Source organism: Phodopus roborovskii, unplaced genomic scaffold, assembly GCF_943737965.1.
Source record: "Phodopus roborovskii unplaced genomic scaffold, PHOROB, whole genome shotgun sequence".
In the NCBI taxonomy this organism is placed as follows: domain Eukaryota; kingdom Metazoa; phylum Chordata; class Mammalia; order Rodentia; family Cricetidae; genus Phodopus; species Phodopus roborovskii.
The window spans coordinates 142,866-169,264 of record NW_026125506.1 but is presented as its reverse complement, the minus strand read 5'-3'; the positions used below and the strand labels follow the sequence as shown (position 1 = coordinate 169,264).

The 26,399-nt window shown below is 41.6% G+C and overlaps 1 protein-coding gene across 4 annotated transcripts in view; it reads right to left on the bottom strand.

Moving 5' to 3' along the window:
* Positions 1–276: 276 nt before the first annotated feature.
* Positions 277–26,399, bottom strand: part of Golga3 (golgin A3) — a 40,915-nt gene continuing 14,792 nt past the window's right edge. For all 4 annotated transcript variants that reach the window (XM_051176382.1, XM_051176385.1, XM_051176383.1 and 1 more), the window contains 18 exons: positions 24,360–24,666; positions 23,357–23,559; positions 22,819–22,956; positions 19,484–19,645; positions 18,572–18,940; positions 16,669–16,746; positions 15,441–15,704; positions 14,514–14,608; positions 12,876–13,092; positions 10,642–10,785; positions 9,566–9,763; positions 8,082–8,198; positions 5,078–5,217; positions 4,308–4,440; positions 4,032–4,154; positions 1,981–2,142; positions 1,168–1,331; positions 277–526 (listed from right to left, as the gene is read on the bottom strand). In XM_051176382.1, coding sequence (XP_051032339.1) covers positions 355–526; positions 1,168–1,331; positions 1,981–2,142; positions 4,032–4,154; positions 4,308–4,440; positions 5,078–5,217; positions 8,082–8,198; positions 9,566–9,763; positions 10,642–10,785; positions 12,876–13,092; positions 14,514–14,608; positions 15,441–15,704; positions 16,669–16,746; positions 18,572–18,940; positions 19,484–19,645; positions 22,819–22,956; positions 23,357–23,559; positions 24,360–24,666 — 3,186 coding nt within the window. In that variant the 3' untranslated portion in view covers positions 277–354. The remainder of the gene's footprint in view (positions 527–1,167; positions 1,332–1,980; positions 2,143–4,031; positions 4,155–4,307; positions 4,441–5,077; positions 5,218–8,081; positions 8,199–9,565; positions 9,764–10,641; positions 10,786–12,875; positions 13,093–14,513; positions 14,609–15,440; positions 15,705–16,668; positions 16,747–18,571; positions 18,941–19,483; positions 19,646–22,818; positions 22,957–23,356; positions 23,560–24,359; positions 24,667–26,399) is intronic.

Sequence of the window (26,399 nt, the reverse complement as noted above, 5' to 3'; positions counted from 1 at the left end):
CCGCTCTATATAGTGCCTGATAAGAACAGGTTCCTGGCAGCACCCTAAAGTGTGTCTATAGCCACACACAAGATCCTCCCTTCTGCAAGTAACTGTTAAGACAGATTTCACCAGTGATCCAAACTGTGATGTTTTTAAGATTTGGTCATTTCACGGGAAAAGCTAGTTGTTTAAAGTGACTATTTCTTTAATCCTTACCTCATTAAGTTATTTTAATCATTGATAAAATGTAGAGTGAAATTTAAATCTCATCTCTCAAAAAACAAAACCACCAGAGCACATAATCAAATAAATAATATTGACAAAAGAATATTCCTTTAGCAGTCACAAATACTTGTTGATGAGTATAAGTAGTCATTGGCCCAGCCCTTCTCTGGGAACATTGTTTTGATTATGTGGTTTTGTGTCTCCCCTGGGGTGGGCATGCTCTGCTGGGGCAGCTTCTACTTGAGCCCACGAGGACAGGGACTCATGCACAGTGATGGTATGCTCCTCCATCTGGCGCTGCAGACTGTCCATTTCTTGCCTGGGGAGATGATAAAGCAAAGGAAACCCTAAGTCATACAAGGACCAGATAGAACCACTAGCCATACCTTTCTAACAAGCTACAAAGGATGCAGTGGCCTTGCCACCATATGTGGTTCCCTCAAAGACCAATAAATGTATCATAGTCCAGCAAAATCAGCTGGAGTCAAATGCAAAAGCTCCTGGAATTTTTTTCCCCCACTCTGGGCAGAAGTCAGCAAATATCTAGCACAGGTTTCTGTTTTCTGAGAGGTGCTTCTATCAGAAACATGAAAAAAGCCTGATGCTTATCAAGTTGCTATCTGGAAGCCATCATCTGAGGCCATTGTCACATGTGTTGTCCCCTCATATGGCCACCTGCCTTTCAGGGTCCTATGTGCTAACGAAGCTGACCTCTTCTGTCCTAAGCTAGGAGGCTCAGCCTAGAGGAGACTGTAGACATTTAAGGGCCTACTGAGATAAGTTTACTTAGCTATTTTCACCTTACAACATGGACCCTGGAAGTTCTGCCAGTAAAAACCCTTTACTTCACAAGAGCTTCAAAGACACAGATATTCTACAAACAATAGAAGAGATGCCCCCAGGAAAAAAAGCATGTCATGTCTAAAGACAATGAAATGGAGTATAGGAAATAGATCATACTTGAGCTGCTGCAAACAGCTGTTGAGATTCTTGAGGGGTTCCTTGCTCACAGCAGGTGGGGGCCTCAGCAGCTCCTCTAGCAATGAGGCTGGGACAGGGCAGTCTGGTATCTTGATGGGTGTTGCAGGGCTGGAGGAGTTGGGCTCACCTTTTGGTTCTTTCTTCTGTTTGTAAAAGCACATCATTAGCCCCTCTACAGATATCCTCATTCTCCACTATGACTACTACCCCCACACACACACACACTCACGTCCCCCTGTTGAAAAGAGAACTAACTGTCAGGTCTATAAAGACAATATAATAGTAAGTGGTTTAAGAAATACTATCTGGTACAGTAATCCTAATGCATACAGTTAAGTACAAACCACTTGTGCCCAACCCTTACGAGAAATAACTAAACACTTCATTAGAGCTCTCTTGTGGGAGTCTCCTGAGTGACAAGCCTATACTTTGAAATTCCCTAAGATAGGCAATATTTACATAGACTGTGCCCAAAAAAAAAAAAAAAAAAGAAAAAAACCTGCCAGGTATTTGAATTCTCCAGCAGAACTGATCATAGCATGAGGTGTGTGCTCATTAGTTTAAATAGTACTACAACAAGATTACATGTGTATTCATGAAGAGAAATATATATTCTGTTGAAAAATAAAATGTTTTGGCCCACTTTCCAAGAAGACTTCTCTAGGAGTGTTCTGTGTTGGTTAAATTTATTAGCTGACTGATGAATGCCTAGAAACCTGCCAATCTCCTGCCCAAACAAATTTAGATTTGAAATAGACAGTTAACTTGTAAGGGATGTAACCTAAATCTTACCTTAGCTGCACCACGGCGGAGATCCAGCTTGAGCTGTTGGTTCTGCTGCAGCAGAGTTTTCATGTTGTTCTTAAGTTCAGACACTTTTGCTTGAAGCATAAACTTATCCTTCTGGGTCTCAGATAGATCTTCCTGTACCATTTCCAACTCAGACTTGATAGTCTAAGGAAAGTGATCAATTTTTTAAAGCCAAAAGATCCTAAATATCTGGCATAGTGAGGGGCACATGCTGATACCCCCAGCACTGGTGAGGCTCAGAAGGCTCAGGCTAGTTTTAGCTACATAGCAAGTTTAAGGTCAGCCTGGGCTGACCTGTCTCAAAAAACAAGCATCTTAGTCTGGCAGTGGTAGCACACTTTAATTCCAGCACTCAGGCAGAGGCAGGCAGATCTCTTAGTTCAAGGCCAAGCTGGTCTACTGAGTGAGTTCCAGGACAGCCAAGGCTACACAGAGAAACCCAGTCTCAGGGGGTGGGGAGGTAACAAACATCATAAAATACATTCTAAGATGTTCACTTGTATGTCAGTTTTGAGGACTTATTTTTTTTGCTAGGATGAGTTATGTTTTCATCTCAGCAATTTCTTCTACAGTTAACTAGACACTGACAGGTTCATTAGAATCAAACTTGTAACTTTAAAAAATATTTATTGCATTTTTAATTATGTGTATGTGTGTCTGTGTGTGGGTTATGTGCACATGAGTGCAGGTGGAGGCCAGACAGAGCTGAATTCTCTACAGCTAGAGTTATATTTGGTTGTGAACTGTCCCATGTGGTGCTGGAAACTGAACTTGAGTCCTCTGGAAGAATAACAAGAGCTTTGACCTGCTGAGCCATCTCTCTAGGTCCAACTCTTAACATAATTTATAGATTGACTGGTTGACTTATATGTGAGTGCTTATGTCTGTTTATGTGAACACGCAAGGGCCTTCAGAGGCCAAAAGAGGGTTTTGACTTTCCTGGAGCTGCAATTATAGAAAGTTGTGAGTTGGTATTTGAGTGCTGGGAACCAAACCCAGGCTGTCTGCAAGAGCATAAGTGCTCTTAGTTGCTGAGCATCACCCCAGCACTTTGACACTTAACAAACAGCCTTTTCCAAACAGCAATATCTGTACAGCCACAATTAACCTCAAGAATCTTTAAATTCCAAAGTCAGCTATTATACTAAGTCAAACCATTCCTAAGAAATAATATAAACCAATTTAATGACTTGAGCCTTTTTTGGGGGGGAGGGGTGAAGGATTCAAGATAGGATTTCTTTTTCTTTTTTTTTAAAGACTTATTTATTTATATACAGCATTCTGCCTGCTTGTATGCCTGAAGGCAAAAGTGTGCACCACATCTCCTTATAGGTGCTTGTGAGCCACCATATGGATGCTGGGAATTGAACTCAGGACCTCTGGAAGAACAGCCAATGCTCTAACCTCTGAGCCACCTCTCCAGTTCCCAAGATAGAATTTCTTTTTTCTGTGTAGCCCTGGGTGTCCTGGAACTCACTCTATCGATCAGACTAACCTGGAACTGAGAAGATGCACCTTTGTCTACAGTGTTGAGATTAAAGGTATGTGCTATCATACTGTGCTGAATCATTTTCTTTCTTTTTCTTTTCCTCTTTTCCTTCCTTCCTTCCTTTTTTAAACATGTAAAAAAAATGTTAGTAAGTTATGTTTCTAGTCCTTTCTCCCCTAAGTAGAAAAGACTAGTCATTTGAGCTTTTATGGAGATACTGATCATAAACTAAGCACACATTGTATATGGACACTATTCACTAGGAACATAGCATGTTCCTGTATATGTCATGAATCTTAAGAGAGATAGTGTTTGGATTTGTCTCAGTTTCTCCTCCATCCAGCTGTGTAAACTCAACCAGGTAAGCATGCTGAACCTCATTCTAAAATGAAGACAGGGTCTTCAGATCTCTGAGGTTAGGTGGGGGAGCCTGGAGGGTGATCCAATTCAATGCTCTGTAACATTTGGCCTGGCAGGTATTCAGTAGCCAGGGACTGCACCCCTTCCACCCAGATCCAGGGCTTGAAAAAGGAGTATCACCAACCTGCAATGTCTGCTGTGTACTCTCTAGCTCTTTCTTGCCATGTTGCTCTGTCAAGTCAAGCTGTTGCTTCAGAGACTGAATTTCTCGTTCTTTCTGATCCAATTCCCATTTGAGATTTTCCATCTAAAAGAAAGCAGCACATGAATGACTAACACAATTTTTAAATGGTTCCTTATACTGTAAAACAGTTGTAAGGAATTTCTACTTTTCTTTTAGTATTACATTTAGAAAAAAAAAAATATAATTTTTGTCTCAACAGATAGGCCTAGCTCTCACCTCTTGGCTCCCTGTGGGCTGCTGATTCATCTGGTCATCCAGCTGCTTCTGTAGGAACTGGAGGCGGGTTCTAGCTTCTGCCAGCTCAGTCTGGAATTGTGCTATTTCTTGAGAATGCTTTCCCTCTTGAATCCTGGCATTTAAACAAACAAACAAACAAAAAGGTTAAAAAGAAAAATGACAAAATTCTCTCCATTTGTTGCTAATGCTGCCCATGGTGAAGAATCCTTAACCACTGGTTGTTGACACTGTAGAGTACTTTCAATGCTCTACTTCCACTAAACCTACAGAAAAAGCCCTTGGTACTTTTGGAGACATGGTCTATTCACAAAACTCAGATTAGGGTGTTGTCAGACACTTCCATAACACAGAGACCTCTGGGGCTGCTGTGGAGGTGTGTGTATAGCCCTCGGAATACCCTGCCACTTTCCACATGTCTGAGTTGATGTTGGCATTAGTGTGAAACTACAATGAATCTCTGAATATTTAGGATATCCCTGATTGAGTGCTCAAATGGAGGTTTTTTCCTATTCTAGGAAGAAGTCAAGGAAGAGCTGGATTAAGGTTAAGCTCAGGCTTGCTGAGACAGTCAGCCAGATAACGCTGTTCTTTTGACTTGTTCCTAAAGTATTTGCCTCCTTAGGGAAAGAAAGATGACACTTGCTGTGAGATTCAAAATAAATTAAAGATAAAAGAAAATCCCAAAAGCTCTGATGTGCTATATGAAAAATGGTCATCCATGGGGTGTCCTTGTGCAGGAAGATACTCACTGAAGCTCGTCTGCCTGAGCCTGCAGTGTCTGTACCAGGTGTTCCTTTGCCTGCAGCTCCTTCTTCACCTCACTCAGCTCCAGTGTAGCTGCTTTAAAGTGGCGGCGGTTGTGTCCAGCTTCTACCTTGGCAGCAGCCATCTAGAAGAAAGGAAGTGGTACCATAACGAATGCCAGAAGTTTGGAATACCAAGTGGCAACACTGAAGCCCCTCCCAAACCAACACAGAGCTGGTCTGTTCTTGCGCATTTTCCTCTCAAGACCAACTTACAGATAAAAGTGAAGGTACCTGGCTCTATGGTCAGCACAGAGTGGACTAGTGACATAGCTCACAGACTCTGCTGAGTGAAAAGATTTACTCAGTTTTCTTAGTGTTAATAGGTTTGTACTCCTCGACTATGTTTATTACTAATTAAGTTTATTCCTAATTCTTAAATTTCCACCTAATTGGAATGAAGATTTAGTTCTATTTACAATGTAATTGGTCTCCTCTGAACATTTGTTGATTTTTCAGAGTCAACAATAGATTGTCTCATGATTTCCAAGCAAACTCTTGAATGCATAAGAAAAAAATTTCCATTTCCTTTTTAAATAATTGAGAAATGTCAATTAGAGAAACAATTACAGTTGGTATCTGGCTGAGTGGTAGAGATACTACCTAGCAGTTTGGAGGCCCAGGGTTCACTGCAAAAGAGAAAAAAGGTATCAACAGTATCATTAGTTATTCAATGTATTCTATATAAATGGGCCTTAAAATTGTGTCAGTTTTTTTGTTTTGTTTTGTTTTGTTCAAGTTGTTTCCATTTAAAAATGACTGCTTTTAAGGTAAGAACCAGCCTGGTGGTGGTGGCCCATGCCTTTAATCCCAGCACTTGGGAGGCAGAGACAGATGGATCTAGTTATGGATCTCTGTGAGTTTAGAGCCAGCCTGGTCTACAAAGCAAGTTCCAGGACAGCCTGGGCTACAGAGAGGGACCCTGTCTTGAAAACAAACAAACAAGATTTATAGGAAGCTTAGAGATATGACTCAGCAGTTAAGAGCACTGGCTGCTCTTCTTCTACAAAGCAAGTTCCAGGACAGCCTGGGCTACAGAGAGGGACCCTGTCTTGAAAACAAACAAACAAGATTTATAGGAGGCTTAGAGATATGACTCAGCAGTTAAGAGCACTGGCTGCTCTTCTAGAGGACCCGGGTTGGCTCACAGCTATCTGTAGCTCCAATTGCAGTGGATCCAACACCTTCACACAGACAGACACACAAGGAAAACATCAATGCACATATTAAAAAAAAAAAAAAAAAAAAAAGACGAGCAAAATCCACACTTGACAATGTACAAAGAGTGAGAAACTTTGGGATACTCAGTCCTAAGTCAGTTATCTTCATCAAATCCCTATTGATCAATGTTGCTCTCGATGGTAGTAGGTTTTAATTTGTGTGTGTTTACCTTTCCTTTTCCTGGAATATACTTGACATTTGTTATCATTGTATATAGTTTTTGCATCAGGCTTAAAAACTTTAGACTAAAAGGGGAATTGTTGGGGCATCGTGCCTGTGAACCTGTAACAGTAGCCATACCCCTTTGAGAATGGCTTCAGGTGGATACAAGCAGAAAGAAGAAAGCTTGAGGCATGGTCTCTCTCATGGGCTCTTTTTCCCTTGGGTTAGCCATCCATAGGAAGGGCAAAGAAGCGCTCCTGTGGTTCTTTATTATTATCTTATAAGTGTTCCCCAATAAGCACCCATTTATCATTTATCTTGGGTATAGTGATATCATTACACCTTCACCTTCACTTTAGGGCTCAGAGAGACAGACATTCAGAAGTGGGGTAGGGAACCAGAGAAGATGGATGATGTCTTCCAAACACAACAGGACTGATGCACATATGAACTGACAGGGTCTACGGTTTAAGCCAGACAGGGTCCAAGCGAGGAGGGCTAAGTACACAGGGGATCCTGATCCTAACCAAGAAAACGCAATTATACACACTTAAGAAGAAAATAATTAGTTTTCTTCAATGGAATCTCACTGGGTATATTAACCACACCTCAGCTCAGGACCCGTGCTCAGCAGTAGTTGGCCAACACAAAATGAACTCAATGTTATTTTTGAAGACTTTTAAAAATCTCATACTATTTTGTGGATTTTTTTCTTCCTTTTTCTTTTTTTTTTAAAGATTTATTTATTATATATACAGTGTTCTGCCTGCCTGTATGCCTGCAGGCTGGAAGAGGGCACCCAGGTCTCATTATAGATGGTTGTGAGCCACCCTGTGGTTGCTGGGAATTGAACTCAGGTCCTCTGTAAGAACAGTCAGTGCTCTTAACCTCTGAGTCATCTCTCTAGCCCCGGATTTTTTTCTTATTGTTCTTTTGTCTGTATATTATGGTTTCTGATTTTGTTTTGTGTGTTTTCTGTTGTGTGTGGGAGCTGAGAGGAACTGGGGCAGGAGAAAAGCATGATTAGAATAGACTGTATGAAAAAAATGTGTTTTCAAAAAGAACTAAAAAAAGGACTGCTTTTATTTTTATTTTTGAGACAGGGTTTTCTGTGTAACCACCTTAGCAGTCCCAGAACCCACTCTGTAGAGCAGGCTGGCCTCAACCTCACAGAGATCTGCCTGCCTCTGCCTCCTAGTGCTGGAATTAAAGGCATGTGCTACCTTGCCTAAAAGACTGCTTTTAAAATTAACACACACACTCTCTAACTACATACAGTTCAAGCTGGCTTTGAAGTCAGGATCCTCCTGCTTCAGTCTTCTAAATACTTGGATTACAGGAGTGTGCAAAAATGGAAGTGTGCTTTATAAACTTTACAAAGAGTTCTTTTCCTAGCAAAGACTAATGTACATACATACATACATACATATATATATACATATATATATATATGGGTGGCTCAGTCTGTCATAACAACCTAGTCCTTAGAAACAAACTCAGTACGTGAAAGGCACCACATAGTCTACCTCTCCTGGAAGGCCCTATCAATTTGAAGCTGACCACATACCTGTTCCTTCATGCTGTTTACTTTCATCTTTTCTTTTTCTAATGAGGCTTGTAAGGCTTCGACAAGTTGCTTCATCTGGCGATCCTCCTCTTCTTTGCGCTGTAAAACTGCCTGCACCTATATGATATTATAAAAAGGATGAATAAGGAATGGTATTAATCCCAGCACCTATACAATCTGAAATACAATTTGGGATCCTCTACAGTCAGCCATCATATGGGACCCAGTAGGATGGTGTGGTGGTCTGAAAGAAAATGGCCCCCAAAGGGAGTGGCACTATTAGGAGGTTTGGCATTGCTATTGTGTCACTGTGGGTGTGGGCCTTGGTGTCTCTTTTTTCCTCAGGCTTCCCTCAGGGTGACAGTCTGTCCACTTCCCGTTGCTCGCAAAATGTAGCACTCTCAGCTCCAGCACCATGTCTGCCTGTACACTTCCATGCTCCCTTTCATGATCATAATGGACTCTACCTCTGAAACTGTAAGGAAACACCCTCAATTAAATGTTTTCTTTATAAGAATGGCTATGACCATGGTGTCTCTTCAGAGCAATAAAAACCTAAGACAGATGGCATACATAATGATGACATTATAGGAAAGAAAACAAGGTAGGGAAGGTGAGAAGCCCTCTCTGGGGCTGGATATGTAGCTCAGTTGGTAGATTGCTTGCCTAGCAGGTACAGAGCCCTGGATTTGATTCCCAGAACTTAGGCATAAAACAAAACAACAGGCATGGCTGTTATCCCATGACTCAAGGCAGGATTAAAAATTTAAAGTCATCCTTAGCTACCTAGTACGTTTAGAGCCAGTCCTGAAGCATAATCCCTGACACAGAAATAAAGAAATAAGTGCAAAAGTCTGATTTTACAGGAGTGTGTCACATAGCTGTGTTCAAGAACATCGCTGAGAACCCAAAAGAAGGATGCAGATGTATCATAAGACATGTTTACAAGCAAGGCAGCCCAGCAAGAACAGGAGTGGTAGGAACTAGAGCAAAATGAAAGTTAACTAAACTTTTCCAATAATTACTTTTCTTTTTTTTTAAAGGCTTGTGTATGTCATGGCCCTTAAATGACATTCTGAAACTTTTCCCTGAAGTGTTCAGCTACCTCTAAAGCACTGTAAAACCTAAGGAACTAAAAACAGACTCTACAATAAGACACCAAGTCGGTGCTCAAATCCCAGTTCTAAATCATATCAGGACTTAAGACAAGTGTGTTTTTCAGAGGTTCTTGTGTCCTAGAATCAGAGGACAGTCTGACCTGTCCCACCAGGAATCTACTGTATAGGAACTAATGAACTTGGTACAATGACCACAGACTCTTACAGCTGGGGGATCCAGGTTTGTGCAATGGCCAGGTTCCTTTGAGCCTCTGAGCCAGGTATGATGGTCCCCTGAAAGTGGTTATGACTCAGTATGGTGAGATACTGACAGTAAATATGGTCCACATATCTCTCATGCTGCTCCTGGCAGATAAGTCTTAGCACCTGGAGATTCAGCTGCACCAGGTCAGCTTCCCTCTTGGCCAGTGCAGTCTCCAGGATACTGTTGTGCTCCCGCAAAGCTGCATTAGACTGTCCGAGGCCGGTGAGCTTCCCTCGCTCGTGTTCTAACTCCAAAGCCAGTTTCTTATTTGACTCTTCAAGACGTTTTATCTTCCGTCTGAAGCCTCTGGATTCTTGAAGCTGAAACATACTGATACATGTAAAATTTCATGCTCTGGGCAGGTATGGTAATCCATGCCCATGACCCCAGTACTTGGAAGGCAGAGCCAGAGGGATCAGTTCAAGGCCAACCTGGCTATAGGAGACCCTATATCAAAAGCAACAACACTCTCACTCCCACACACAAATCATATTCTGCTAGACAGAATTATTATACTCAGCTGAAACAGGTGAGCAATTTTCAACAAGAGCTAACATTAAAGCACAAACTGTCCTTGACTTATTATCTGTAAGGCTACTGATCTTTTGGGTTCATAGACTTCCAGAGAAGAGAGTCCAGAAACTGCTAAGGGCCTTGCTAAGCTACACACAAATGGGCATGGAGTTGGGCTGATCTCAGCACACCCATTTGAGGGCAGGATAGAGATTGCCAAATAAAACACACATGTCTAAAAACTATTAAGATTTCTGTAGATGCTGCTGTAGCAGCATGGTAGGTGGTGGGGTAGGCCAGGGGCTGGTGATAGGGTCCTTAGAGACAGTGATATCACTGCTTGAATAGGGCCAATAAACTGCTTCAGAGTTTTCAGTTCTTTGGCGATTTTAATTTGGGTTTGTTTTTTACAATCAAAGCATTTTAACTGGGAAAGGAACCTTGGATACTGAAACAGGACAAATCTGTTATCTAGAAATCTACTAGGATGGATTCATCGCTATCCTGGGACTCATGCCTAGGTACACCTGCCTTAAAATATTTTGTAACTGTAAAGTGGTAACTATTGTAATCCTCCCTAGAGTACTGGCAACAATCTAGTCCACCAACAATCACAAAATGATCAAATGCCAAGGAGCAATACTGAATAGACAACAAATGCTATGCTTAGTAATACAGGTGTTACCTCATCTTCCAACTCAAGCACCTTCTCCCGGGACTCTTCTAGCTCCTGGCTAGTCATTGTGATCACCTCCTGTAACTCCTTCTCCAACAGTATCTTGCTTTGGCCAACATTCTGCAGTTCCACCTCTAGAGCCCGAATCTTCTCCTGAAAGCCAAAATGGGAGTCAGGTTTAGTCAATGGCCCTTCCCTCCTACAACTCTCAATTGACTACATCCTAGATTTCGTAGTTGTTGTTTTTTAATTTTTTTCAATTTATTTTGTGTGTGCATGAGCATACAGGTGCCCTTTTGTGCATGTAGAGCTCAGAGGACAACATGTGGAAGTCAGGTCTTTCCTTCCACCATGTGACTGAGGATCAAACTCAAGTTATCAGTCATGGCGAAAGGGGCCTTTATCCACTGAACCATTTTTAACTAGCTCTATTGTTTTGTTTTAGGTTTTTTCTTTTTTTGGAGACAGAATTTCACCTACTAAAAAGCACAGACTGGCTTTGAACCTCTCTCTTTAGCCTCACAAGTGTTAGGATTATATCACTAAATCTAACTCAGGAGGTGTTATTCTTTTGTTTATTTGAGATAAAGTCTCATGTAGTTCATGCTGGCCTAGATTAGCTTTGAAATCCTGATCATCCTGCTTCAGCTCTCTGTATTCTCCAATTATAGGTTTGAGCCATCTTTCTTGGCTGGAGGTTCTATTGTTCACTCTTGTGTTACAACTGAGAGTATAAGGGTATACAATAAGACAAAGTTATTTCCTTACTCTAGCCCACCATAACTAAAACCACAGCTTAAGCTACAGGGAACAGGACCATATTCTAAACTCCAGACCCTTGCTGCCTTTACTAGATGATCTGAAAGAGTTAAAATGACAAACAGAAAGGAACACAGTGATTGATTAGAGACCACTCAATATTTTATAAAGTAACAGAAAGGATATTTAGTTATCCAACTGGTCAAGCAAACCTCACCTACATAGTGAGTTCAAGGCTAGCCTGAACTACTCTAAAACAACAACAAGAACAAACATACAGACAGGGAGCTGGAGAGATGGCTCGGCAGTTAAGAGCACTTTTTACTCTTTTAGAAGACCACAGTTTGATTCCTAGCACACATGTAAGGTGGCACACAACAGCCTGTAACTCCAGCTCAAGAAATCTGACACCCTCTCCTGGCCTCCCATGGCATCTGTACGTACACACACACACACACACACACACACACACACACACACACAGAGAGAGAGAGAGAGAGAGAGTAAAATATAAATTATTCAAAAAAAAAAAAAAGGAAAATACCCCTAAAGAATAGACGTTTGTATGATCCTGAACACACACACTCTACTGACCCTCATCAGAGCTGTGTGGTTTATTGACCTGTTGCCTCATTCTGCTGTCACTTCTCTGCCACTACAGCAAAATATAACCCGTCTATCAGAGCTTCCCAAACTTCACTATCCTAATGTACATTTATCTACAGGTCAATAAATCACTTTCCACATTCACTGTGGGCAAGGCCAGACAGACACCCTTCCCATGACTCCCAGCCTAAGAGATTGTCTCACCAGCACCTCCTGCTAATTTTTTTTTAACTCTATTAGATATTGCCTCCTATACCTTCCTCTCACTGCATATCACACCATACTGTCTCTGTCTGTACCTCTCCCCATGGGGCCTATGATTATACAGAGAAGATTATAGGACAGAAGTAAGTTCTGCCTCAGCCAGAAGCCCAATTTCTACAGGTCAGGGAAGCTTCTCCAAAGACAAGTGAGATACTGTATATGTCACTAAAAGTGACATATGGCAGACCAAGTCATTTGTTAAAGAGATACTGTCTATGCCAGATGTGGTGCTGCCTACTTATACTCCCAGATACTTAGTAAACTGGAGAACAACTAAGGCCAGCCTGAAGATACATTGTCTCCAAATGAAAATTAAAAATTGAAAAAGAGAGGAGGGCTGGCAGTGTTCTCACAGAAATAAGAATTTTAGAGCAAGAAAAAGTTGATAGAATGCACCTTTCCTATTCTCAAGGACTCTAGCCAGATGTAGTCGCTACTGTAATCCCAGCACTCCAGAGGCAGAGGCAGGCGGATCGCTATGAGTTCAAGGCCAACATGGTCTACAAATCAAGTTCTAAGACAGTCAGGGCTGTTACACAGAGAAACTCTGTCTCAAAAAACAAACAAAACCAAAAAAGTCAAGGGCTTTGACAGGAAGCAATGTGTTTACCTACATGTAAAACAGGGTCACTGCTGCCACCAGTGCTCTGAGCTCTGAGCTGGCTAAGCTCTGCATCTGTGGCCTCCTTGGTAGCCAGGGCCTCCTGCAGGCGGCGGCTAAGAATGCTCACAGCATTCTCATAAGCCTTGTGCTTAGTCTTCATCTCCTTCTGGGCACTGGTCAGATCTGACCCCAGCCGCTTCATCTTCTGCTTCTGTTCTGTGATAGCCCTGAGACATGAGTGAAAAGGCTGAGTTAACCTCCTGTGCAAACAACCAGTTCCCTGACCTGAAACACCAAGGGCACATGTTGTAGTTCAACTTCCAGGTCTAGATGGTGGCTTTTGGTTTTGTTTCTTTTTGAGACAGGGTTTCTCTGTGTAGCCCTGGTTGTCCTGGAACACGCTTTGTAGATCATGCTGGCTTTGTATTTAAGAGATGTGCCAGCTTGGCTTAGAGGAGTGGCTCTTGAGAGGCTTCAATTCAACCCCATTCTGTCTTGCCAGAACCTGGCTGGCCCTCAGGAGAACTTGGGTAAGTGTGTTCTTGCTCTAGTTTGGTTGCTGAAGGGGAAGAGGTATCTGTCACGAGCCCATGCTAGAGGGACAGGAAAAGCAATGTGAATCCACTAAGTCACATCTACAATCATCAAGACCTGCCCTCCTTTTTGAGTAATTTAAAAATGATTTGTGATGGGTATGGTGGTATACACCTTTAATGCCAGCATCTGAGAGGCTGAGACAGAAAGACAGCTAGACACAAGACAGCTGGGACTACAGACTGAGATCTTTCCTCAAGAAAACAAAATGAATGATCTTGTGAGGGCAGAGAAACAGCATACTCCAACAGAAAATTATCTCCAACATTCCTTCTGAAGGTAAAAAACAAACTCTTATCAGATTTATGAAGATATTACCAGCTGATAAAACATAAACACAAAATATAGCGTGGAGTTATGAGGTCCCAAAATTCTGGTACTCAGAGCTCACACTGTAATCCCAGCATTTGACAAGGTGAGGCAGGAATATCAAATTTGAATTTAATCTGAATTATAAAGAGATATATTGCCTCAAAAACAAATCAAAACAAAAACAAACAAACAAAAAAAAAAAAAACCCCACCCATTCTGTCTCTAGATAGATAAGATAGCCCAGAAGGGTGTTTACATGTGTATGTACACATGTGTATATCAGTAGTTGCTGGTAAGGGTCATATGTTTAAGTTTACATGTATGAGCATAAAAGGTGAATATCCAAGTGTTGACTTAGTGAGGGAGCAGGAATGTGAGGATACTGACACCAGTGTGTGAGATAAAAAGTCAAATTAAATAAAAGGAGGAGATTTTAGGGCTAGGGATGTAGCTCAGTGGTAGAGCACCTGCTTAGTATGCTCAACATCCTGGGTTTCTGCCCCAACTTGGGAGAGAAGGGGTGCTGCTATAAGGGATGCTTTAGCAAACTAACTCAGATATGTAGGAAAAATTAACTGCCACGTCATGATGGAACTTTAGAACCCGTGCTCCAGGCTACCTTTTCATAAGCCCAAGTTCAAAAAGAGTATGTTAGGAACATAGGGATATCAAGGGCTGTCCTGCTCTCAGCAGAGCTGGTGCTGGTGCCCCTCACAGGGAAGTGTATTCTGCTCAGACTTACTTCTTGGCCTCTTGCTGAAGCTCTTCTATTTGTTTCTTTAGTGTCTTGTTGGCCTCAGTAAGGGCTACCATCTGATCTTTGTCAAACTGTAACGACTTTAAAAAGAGCAAAGAATGGCTAGTAAGTATAAAAGCAACCTATTCAGATATTTGTCTTAGCAGTTAAGAGAACTGACTGCTTTCCTAGAGGAACCATGTTCAATTCCCAGAACCCACATAACAGTTTATAATCATCTGTAACTCCAGTTCTAAGTGATTCAATGTCCTGGTACACAGCCAAAATTAAAACATTAAACATTACATTAAAAACATAGTCGCCAGGCATCAGTGGTGCATGCCTTTAATCCCAGCACTCAGGAGGCAGAGGCAGGCGGATCTCTATGAGTTCGAGGCCAGCCTGGTCTACAGAGCAAGTTCCAGGACAACCTCCAAAGCTACACAGAGAAACCCTGTCTCGAAAAAACAAAAACAAAAACAAAAAACATTTATAGTCCCTGTGTCCAGACCATTAAATGTCTTCCTGAAGTTTATGTCCTTGTAGAAAAGACAAGTTCAGGTTAGCCCAGGCCTTACCTGATGCCTCATGAAAGGAACAAGCAAGGTACTTCTGGATGAACACTGGATACACCATCCTTACACAGACATGCTGACCACATGTCTACCTGAATCTTGCCCCGAATCTCTTAGGGACTTTCAGCATGTCATGTGTAAAATGGAGCCTTTTTTGTTCTAGAATCCTGCATATTAACTCTCCAAATTTCTCACCCCAGGAAGTATTCCTTATTTGGAACACAGATCTCTACCCATAAGTCATCCCTTACCTCTAACTTGTCTGATCACTAAGACAGTCACTGCACTCATTAAAACAGCAAGACTCAGAAGCTGTACAAAGGGCATGGGTAGCTACAACCAATGTACTGCACCCCACCTGCAGGTGAGTCTCCATTTCATCTCGTTCTTTCTGCACTGACTGAAGATGCCTCTCAAGATCTGCCATCTGCTGGTGAACCTGGGACATCTCCTTTTGCAGTCGTGAGTGTTCTACTTCCACAGTCTTCTTCTCTCCATGCACTTTTATTAGCTCCTGCCTCAGTTCCTTCATCTCTGAGTCCAGCCGTTTTTTTGTAGCTTTCAGCTCACTAATGAGTTGGTCTTTAGAAGTAGCATCTCGCCGGTAGGCCTCTACCATTACCTTCAAGACAAGACAAAAGTAATAAGCTAGTGCCAGTCAGCATCTTACCCAGGGAATAGGCTGGCTTAAATAAAAATGTTTACCAACAATTCAAGGCATAACCCCCCCTCACCCACATTCTTAGAGAATTAAAAGCAAGTTCTAACCACTAAATTATATCTCTAGCCCTAGGGCACAACTTTTTACACACGCAAAAAAAAAAAAAAAAATACACTTTATGAAATCTGGCACTACTCATTAAGAAATATCAATGATGATGGCATGCCTGGATTTCTGTCAAATGATGTGACTACAAACTATGCCCCAAATCTGAACATTGTGTAAAACATCCCATTATCCTTCTGGAATCCTTGTATCTTCAGAGTAATCCCACAAGGGTTAATCTCCCTTTGGTTGGTATGCTTGGATTCTGAAATTTAATCCTTTACGTATCTTTGTAATAAACTGAAACATAACTTCTAAACAACTCTGGAGGATCTTCCTCTCCCAGAATGAAGCATTCAACTGATGCTGGCAACAAAGTAAGGCATCGGCCATTCCTCCATCAGGAGACAAAGGCTTCACAATACAAAACTTATGACATAGACTTTTTGGGTATAAACTAAGTTTTTAATGTTAGATTGTGGTATAAGCTTTTCACACACTTTATATAGCAAACACAACCAACACACGCTGACAAAAAATGTGTAGAACACACAGATCTTGGGAGTAATAATGACAGAGTATCCTGACAGATACCACAATGGTAGGAAGTACACTCAGCCATTGAGGATCACAGACTCTACCTCAGGGGAGAAATGGCATGCTGCCTCACTGACTGCAATGGGGGACAACTTAGAACAAGTACAATGTTTTTAAAAAGGATAAGACCTAGATGCTTCCCTCTTTCTTACTTTGTTCTACTGAAACAGACTACTCAGCAATATGCCCAACTCTTGTTTCCCATGTCTTTCCCATGTCTTACCTTTTGCTGAAGAAACTGCTCCTTTACCTTCTGAATCTGTTTTCTCAGTGAGGCTGTCTCTTGCTGCAAGTGCTCCACCTGTAGGAGAGATTTGCAGAAGGGTGGGTGCCCTGACAGTTCTAGGTCTGTGCTCTGTGGCATTTCTTAAGAGCCAACAATAGCCAGAATGTGGCTTTCAGTCAGACACATGCTGATAGTCCAAGGGCTACTCAATCAGGACACATGGCCAGCATCCTCCCTCCTTGCCACTTAAAAGTAAAAAGACAAGGTGAAGGGCAGAGGAGTGAAAGAAAGGATGAGGCAGGGGGTGCTCTAGGATAGATAGATGTTAAGTCCTTCCTGGGATAGCCAGAGAGGCAATACTTCTAAGTTTTGTGAGCCATATGTCTGCTGCAGCTTCTCAGCTGTTCTTGCAGCAGGAAAGCAGCTAGACACTACATAAAGGACCGGTAGGGCTCTAGTCCAATGAACCTCAATTTACATTAACACACAACCTTGTGACTTAAAGCATCCCAGAAACTAGCTCACTCCTACTATCTGGAAGCTTGTAGAAATTGTCATCTCAGGCCTCAGACTGAGACAAATATGAACATAAAGAGCCCTGGGACTCAGGACTACATGACGTATTTGAAGGGCTACTCTGGTACAGCAAAAAGCTTGCTGCTGTAGCTTTGTTATTTTGTGTGAGAGGAAAAAAAAAAACAGAAATTCTGGGGATTGAACCCTGGTACACATGAGGCAAGTATTCTACCACTAAATCACACCCTAAGCCCAATAAAAAATGCTTTTGAACAAGCCAGACATCCTAGCAGGGCTCTCACACCATACTCTGTATGGTACATCCCCAAGATATATGATAAGAGATACCCAGATACATAACATTATTCATTCAATTATTATTCCATTCTAAAGTGTCAGTGAAATCATGCTCACTTGACAGTAATTAAGAGCACTGCATGTGATCACCATCTTAGATGGTAGAAACTGAGGTCAGTAAACCCCAGAGCCTTGTCTGGACGGCTTTTTCTCAGACACCTTGAGGATATGTGCTCATTCTAACCAGCCAGGTGGGACAGCCAGAACCTGGGTAGGGCAGTGGTCGAAAAACAGCAGTTTCCCTGTAAGGTTGTCGATACACTCCCACCCCTCAAGTCAGGAAACAGACTTCAGAGCACCAGCCAACATGCAAGAGAACCTCACTCTACTATTCCATCTTTAAGGAAATCATAATCCAATACAGTAAAATCTCACTATGATAAATAATGTCCAGTGTCAGCTGAGGTCCTTCTTAACATTTATTAAACTCTCACAATTCCCCCTTAATTAATGATTAACAGAGAAACAGATCATGATCCCTAATTCTTTTGTCCCTACAGAGCAGAATATTTAGGCATAATCATTCCAACATTAGTTCTACTTTCTGAGCATTTTTCTGAACTATGATTTTTTTATAGATTTGTCAGTTTCTAACAGTGTCATACTGTTAGCACACTGATGTTTCCCATATATGGCCAGCCCACTGGACTGCTTTTACATACCAAGACACTGGTGTTAACAGGAGGAACCTACTATGAGCTATCTCTCCCACCCTGGCTTGCCTCATGTAGGAAGAAGCAAACCAAGTATACTATAGCTTCTCCTCCTGCTGAAAACCAAAAACACAGCAAAAAATAGCAACAAAAAGTGGTTCTTTCTTGACAGAGACATTTAAAAGCCTCTTACAAAACTAGTTTTCCTAGTATCTAGTGCCTCCCTACCCAGAGGCCAACTGAGGAAAAGGTTACAACAAGAACTACTTGTTTCCTGCTCAAGAACACTCTTCCACTGATCACTCACATTTGTAACAGAACACATCCCAGAAAAGAATCTATGGTCCTTCAGACAACAGCTAAGACAGTGTTACCTGGTTGGACTTCACAGCCAATTCTTGTCTCAGTTGTTCCAATAGTCCTGATGTCTCCTCCGTATCTTCTTCCAAATGCTGTGCTCCTCTGTCAAGTTCCTCCTTGTCATTCCTGGCTGAGTGTAGAGCCACTTCCAAAACAATTTTCTCATTCTGCAATAAGTGAATTGTGTCCTCCCTGGAGTCAGCCTCCCTCTGCAGCTCCTCCAGCCTTGCTTGTAGCTCATCATAACGTGAATGAAGGTCACCAAGAGACTGTCCCTTGGACTGTAGAGCCTCCTGTGTGGAGGTGAGCTGCTTTATCACATCTAGATGCTCCTGCTGAAGTGCTGCAAGCTGCTGGTCTCGCTGGAACAATGTCAACTTCACCTAAAAACAAATGATAAACTTATCATGCTATCTTCCACAATGGTACGAGAATTTAAACATTTTTGATGTTCAGGACTTAAATACTTTTGATGGATTCATTGAAGGGTCTTTTTTTTTTTTTTTTCCAAGATAGGGATTCTCTGTATTGCATTGGAGCCTGTCCTGCAACGAGCATTATAGACAGGGTTTCTCTGTGTAGCTTTGCAGACCAGGCTGGCCTGGAACTCACAGAGATCCCCCTGCCTCTGCCTACCATGTAATGGGATTAAAGGCTTGTGCCACCAACACCTGTCTTGAAGGGTCTTTTTAATGTAAAATTTTAGAGTACAACATGAATAGAAGCAAACCTGGTCAGACTGGCAATTGAACAGTCTGATAGTGACCCTTGAAATACATTCAACAAACCTGAACTACTAATATAGTCTGATGCCAGAGATCACACACAGGCCACACATGAATGGTACTGGGACATGAGTATCAAGGCAAAGCCCACATCCAAATAAATCTCTATGAGCCTGGGGTCAAGAAGCAGCAGTTACTTGCCTGTTCCAATTGTTTCTCCAGGGATGCTGCTGTATCTGTCACTTTCTGTAACTGTTCCCGTTCACCTTCAAACTCTTCCAGCCTCCTTTGGAGGTCCTCCTCCACCATTGTCTTCGCCTCCTGAATCTGTAAAAATGCTGCCTCCTGATCCAGCATGTCAGCCTGAAAAAGAAAAGTTTCTTTTAAAGATTTATGTGTATAAATTTTTTTTCTTTCTTTTTTAAAGATTTATTTACTATGTATAGTGTTCTGCCTACATAATATGCATATAGACCTGAAGAGGCCACCAGACCTCATTATAGGTTGCAGAGTTCTGGAAGAGCAGGCAGTGCTCTTAATCTCTGAGCTATCTCTTCAACCTGATTGAGTGTTTTGATTGCATATATGTATGGGCACCACCTGCATGCCTAGTGCCTTTTTCCTGGAATTGGAGTTAAGATGGGTGTGAGCCTAGGATGCTAGAAATTCAACCTGGGTCATTTGAAAGAATAGCAAGTGCTCTTAACCACTGAGCCATTTCTCTAGTCCTAGAAACAGTATTTCTTAAAAAGCAGGAAAATTTGATTATCCATAACAAACGTCAAGTCTCATCTTTTACAGAGAAACCTACTGCTATGCAAGAACTCCCTATTCACATCTCCGTCCTGTCTATGAACTACAAACTGAAAGGCTCAGAATCAGTGGCTGGTACCACAAGGTAGGGGCAAGGTCAGGCTACTCAGGATTCTTACCCCAGTTGACTGAGGCTTGTTCCAAGAGAGGACCAATGAAACAACCCTCCTAGCTACTTAAGAAGCTGAAATAGTAGGATGATTGCTCGAGACAAAGTTTAAGACCACGTAGCCAAAAAAAAAAAAAAAAAAAAAAGTAACCGAACTGAACTGGAGATAGAGTTCAGCTAGGAAAAATGCTTGCTTAACATGCATGAAGGCCTATGAAGTACTGTATAAAACCACATGTGGTGATACATACCTTTAATCCTAGCACTTGGAAGGCAGAGGCAGGTGAATGTCTGAGTTTGAGATCAGCCTGGTCTACAGAGTGAGTTCCAAGAAAGTCAAGGCTACAAAAAAATAAATTAAAAAAAAAAAAAAATGCTGGGATTAAAGTTATATGCCACCACTCTGGACTTTTTTTTTTTTTCACTTTAAAACGCAGAAATTCTATAAGTAGACCAATTTGGTCTTAAACTTGCAAATATGTCATATTTTTGCTTCTCCTTTCTGAATGCTGGGATAGCAACAGGTATATACTATCACACCCAGCTTTAGTACATTTCTTACAGGAAATAATTTATACATCAGAGGTATCACTGGTTCTTTACAGAGCCTTTACTCATTATGGCTCTTAACATGGTTCTCTTCTATATCTCAGCCAAATGAATGTGTGCTCCATATGGAAAAAAGAATAGGTAAAACGTTGAAAAGATTAAAAATCAAACAAGCCATTGGAAAGCTGAACTCTTGTGTAACTATCAAAGAAAGGTCAGGATCAAAATTGACCCAGGAACACAATTCATAATCATTACTGACTAGATTTTTTAAATAAAAATTTCTTTTTTAAATTTAGTGTGTGTACTCACACATATGTGCAAGTGCACTTACTTGAAAGTACAAGCACACATACCATGGTGATATTATAGAGGTCAGAAGATAAGTTGTAAGAGTCAGTTTTTCCTTCCACCATGTAGGTTGCAGGGATCTAACTTAAGTCAATAGGATTGGCAGCAAGCAATTTTGCCAACCTGACAGTCCTTGACTCGATGCTTTATGGGCTTTCTTTTTCGCTTTTTGTAACAAGAATATTAAGTATTACTATCCATTTTATACCAAAGGAAACTAGGGCAAGAGATGTAGCTTGAGGTAGAAAGCATATTACCAACACACATGAGCTTATGCTCCATCTCTACCAACACGAACAAAGGGGCTGAGGATATAATGCAGTTATAGAATGCTTGCCTAACACTCAAAAGGCTCTGGGTTTGATCCCCCGTAACACATAAAAATAGACATCGTGGGACATGTATATACTGGCAATCCCTAACAGGTAGAGGCAGGAGGTTAAGAGTTCAAGGTTATCTTATTTATAAAGAGTTTGAATCCAGCCTTGCTACATAGGACTGTCTCAAAAGGCAGAAAGAAAAGACTTAGATAGGTTTAGGTTAAGAAAGCATCGAGGGCAGCAGCAATTCTCAATCTATGTGTCAAGACCTAATTGGGGATTGCATATCAGATATCCTGCATATCAAATATTTACATTAGAATTCATAACAGTGGCAAAATTACAGTTATGAAGTAGCAATGAAATAGTTTATGGTTGGGGGGTGACCATAACCTAAGGAACTGTATTAAAGGGTTGCATTGAGAACCACTGACCTAGGGTGTTACAGAGAATGGGATTTGGATCCAAGCCAAATACACTATATTTCCCATCATCATCTAGAGATAATCTGTAGAGACAGAAGATAATAACGAAAATGCCTTTGGGAGAGCAGTGGGCACTGGAGGGCTGAAAGCAGGTTGAGGTTGAGTGCTTACAAAAAATAAAAACCACTATTATCACTGGTCTGGAAATACTATCTGACATACTTATACTTAATCCCCTGTCCGCATCCATTCTGTGGCTAGCTCTGTCCCCAAATGGCAACAATGCACTGTGCACTGGTAGGGACTCAGGTCCAAGGGAGGGTTTAAGAGAAGAACTGCAAGGTCCTAAGGACACTTAGGCCAGACAAGAGGTGGAATTCAAAAATGCTGGACATCCATCATTGCACACTGCTGAAAGTGATTGTGTGTGTGTGTGTGTGTGTGTGTGTGTGTGTGTGTGTGTGTGTGTTTTCCAAGGTAGCCAGGAAGCTCACAGGATCCTAGTCTCAACCTCCCACAAATGCTGGGTTCATAGGCACATACAGCTATATCTTAATTTTTTTTTGGGGGGGGGGTGGTGTTGGAGACAGGGTTTCTCTGTGTAGCTTTGGAACCTGACTTGGAACTTTGTAGACCAGGCTGTCCTCGAATGCACAAAGATCCACCTGCCTCTGCCTCCTGCATGCTGGAATTAAAGGTGTGCAACACCACCGCTTAGCACCATGTCTGATTCATATGTAACTCATGTTCTCATGCGTGCACAGCAAGTGCTCTTACCTAGTAGGCCATCTCTATAGCACCAAAAGAATTTTTTGAAATATTATTATATAGGAAAGTATACATAGTCATAAGATATATTTATTTATATCCACTTATAGGTATTTTGATTATGTCTGTGTAGTTTTATACTTGCTAGCAAGACCCACAGTCAGATAAGAAATTTCACTCCACCATCACCACAGTCCTCACCTCAATGCTCTGGAGCTGAACAGCTATGCGCTCTTTTTCCTTGATGGATCTATGCTGAGTTTCTGTCAGCTGATGAGACAGGGACACATTCTCAAGCTTCAGGTGCTCCAAAAGGCCTGCTTGGGTCATCTGTCCAACCTTCGAAGAAAAACCCAGGAGGTAAAAAGGAACTTAAAATTAGGTATCAAGTGTAGACCAGCCTATCCTTTTTCACAGAGGACAAGATAGGAGAGCCTCAAAGCCCGGGAAATGTGTGTTTGAGGGCTCAGGTCAAAGGAGGATTTACCCTTTGGTTGAAGGGAAGGCATGAGAGGCTCTTGTAGAGGAGGGGTGTGGCTACTAAATAATCAACAGATGCTAATCAAAAACATGTCTATGAACTCTAAACCCATAAACACCTTTCCCCCTATTTTGGTAGCTTTCAATGTATGATCTTCTTGTCTCAGTTTTGGATGCCATCAAACTCAGTTTAGAAACATCTTTGTTATGCATGGGAAAGCACATACTATATCCCTGAAAGGAGTTTTCTGCACTATACCTGGATGTGTGCCACCTCTCCCTGCAGCTTGACCCTGGCCTCCTGGGCCAATGCAAGTTGCTGTTGGTACCACTGCCGGGCATGCTGCAGAGATGTGATTTCAGCCTGTGATGCTTGTAGCTTGCTGGTCAGTGTTGTGCGCTCCAGCTGTACTTGGTGGAGCTGACTCTGTAGGGCTGCCATCTGCTGTCGAAGGTCGTGCACTAAAAATAAGCATGCACAGCCAACTCAGACTAACCAACATTAACAAAAGCCACAAGTGATCAGTCATTTGATATGAAGTTCAAGTCATTGGAGAGAAGCAATATAGTTGATGTTTGTTATGCATAGTCACCACTTTTGTTTAAATATACTTTATTGGGCTGGAGAGATGGCTCAGAGATTAAGAGCATTGACTGCTCTTCCAGAGGACTTGAGTTCAATTCCCAGCAACCACATGGTGGCTCACAACCATCTGTAATGAAATGTAGTACCCTCTTCTGGCATTTATACAGATATGCAGACAGAATACTGTGTACACAATAAACAAATCTATTAAAAAATACTTCGCCTGGCTTTGGTGGTGCACACCTTTAATCCCAGCACTTGGGAGGCAAAGGCAGGGAGGATCTCTGGGACTTCGAGGCCAGCCTGATCTACAGAGCTAGTTCCAGGACAGGCTCCAAAGAAATACAGAGAAACCCTTTCTTGAAAAACCAAAAAAAAAAAAAAAAAAAAAAAAAAAAAACATACACCACAATTACCTCACAAACAATGGATTTAGGGGGGAAAAATAGTAGAAAGAAAGAATTCCTTCTAGTGGTCAAATGCCCAAAGTCAATTTCTAAGATTACATTACCTATTTTATGCAAAAGCACAGATGCTCAAGAATTCAGCCAGAATTCTATTTACTTAGCAGTGTAGAGCCTCTCTGTATTAAATGTTAAGCTAACATGAACCTGAAGCTTCATCTACATGACACCAGCTACAAGATCCAGAAACCACATTTGGTTGCAGACCTCACCTGTGTTGTCTTTGCTGAGGATGTTTCTCTGCATGTCCTCTACTTTCGCCATCAGTCTTTGATACTGCTCCTCTGCCACTTGCAGATCATTGTTAGAGGATGCCAGGCTGGCATTTTTAGCTTCTAGCATGTTCTGCAGGTCAGTCATGGCCCGCTCTAGATCCCAGCAAGATTGCTTCAAAGTGTCCACTTCAGAACTAAGGGAGTCCTGCTTCTGCTGGCTGCTGTGGCTATGCTCCACCTGTGCCTGCAGCCTCGTGCTCAGGGCAGCAAGCTGGGCCTGTAACTCAGCCTTCTCTTGAAGTGCCTGAAAATAACCCAAATGACCACAATGGCTGTCAGACAAATAAGTCACTTCTATCCACTGTTTTAACAAGACTGCTGAAACTTACACATTTACAATTAGTGGGACAGAGAAAGATGAGTTTTACCTAAAGCACTCTACCCCAAAACCAGTCACTTAAACATAATAGTTAGCTGTCCCCCATATCAAATAAGTTGATGGATCTCTAAAGATGAAAACAGTCAGAGTCTAATCAATGAAGAAAATGGACTCAAAACATCTGCAGAAAAATGCTGTTGTAGAAACTCAAGGGCTAAGCCATAACACAAATATAAGAATGACAGTGAGTAACTACAACAACAATATCACAGGACAGACCATAGAGAGTAAACAGACCCCAGGAGATACAGAGAACAGCCATGAGCCAAGTTAGGGCTGGGACTGTTACTCAGTAGTAGAGTGCTTGGTTAGCCTGTAATAGAACCAGAATTTAAACCCTAGCACCACAAAAGGGGCCTTAATTAAAAAGACCAATGAAAGACAAAGACCCATCCACCAGCACACCCTGATCACACCCCAAGTCTAAGAGTATGTATGGGAACTCAACACACTAAAGAAAATTGGGGCCAGGTGGTGGCAGTGCACGCCTTTAATCCCAGCACCCAATAGGCAGAGGCAGGTGGATGATTTCTGTGAGTTAGAGGCCAGCCTGGTCTAAAAGAGCTAGTTCCAGGACAGACTCCAAAGCTACATAGAGAACTCTGTTTCAAAAAGAAAAGAAAAGAAAGAAAGAAAATTGTGAAGACAACATGTTCAACAAACAAAACACAAAACTGAACTAAATCAATAAAATTCACCAAGATTTTATTTATTTGCAGTTCTAGGGACTAACCCCAGGTACTAATGTGTACTAGGCAAGTGCTGTAACCCTGATCTGTACCTCAGGTCAAGAGGAATTTAGAGCAAGTATAACTGCCAGAGATCCAGGTAGCTCGAGTTTAACAGGACCTACTTCACAGTAGCATTAGAAAACAAACCAAGTGAAGATGCTTACACAACCTAAGCATTGAATATACATAGGAAGCATAAATGTAAATGATGAAGCAGTGACATTCTGAATTAGTACAGAAAACTGTGTACAACAAAAATTACTTTTTAAAATTTCATTTGCATTGGTATTTTGCCCGCATGTATGTCTATGTGAGTGTCAGATTTTGGAGTTACATACAGTTGTGAGCTGCGCTGGGACTTGAACCTGGGTCCTCTAGAAGAACAGTCAGTGCTCTTAACTGCTGAGCCATGTTTCTAGTCCTCCCCCAAAATTACTCTTAAAACCTCTAAAAATCACTTTTAAAGACTGTTTTATGGAGAACTAAACTAATTGGCTTATGCCTAAGGAATTTTTAAGAATGACACATGTACTTAGCAAAGCAATTTAATCTTACCACACATGGCTTCTCACACTGTGGTATATGTTCATAGCCTCAGGACAAGCCTCTAGCTGTCTCAGTATGTGTATGTATGATCTACCTAACAAAGTACATAGCTGAATTCCCCTTAATAGACTCTAAACTGTTGACAGAAAAATAAAAGACTAGTTCTGCTATTGAGAAAAAAGTAAGCCAGGCAGTGGTGGTGCACAACTTTGATCTCAGCACTCAGGAGGCAGAAGCAGGTGGATCTCTGTGAGTTCGAGATGAGTTGGAGGCCAGTTTGGTCTACAGAGTAAGTTTCAGGGCAGGTAGGGCTACACAGAG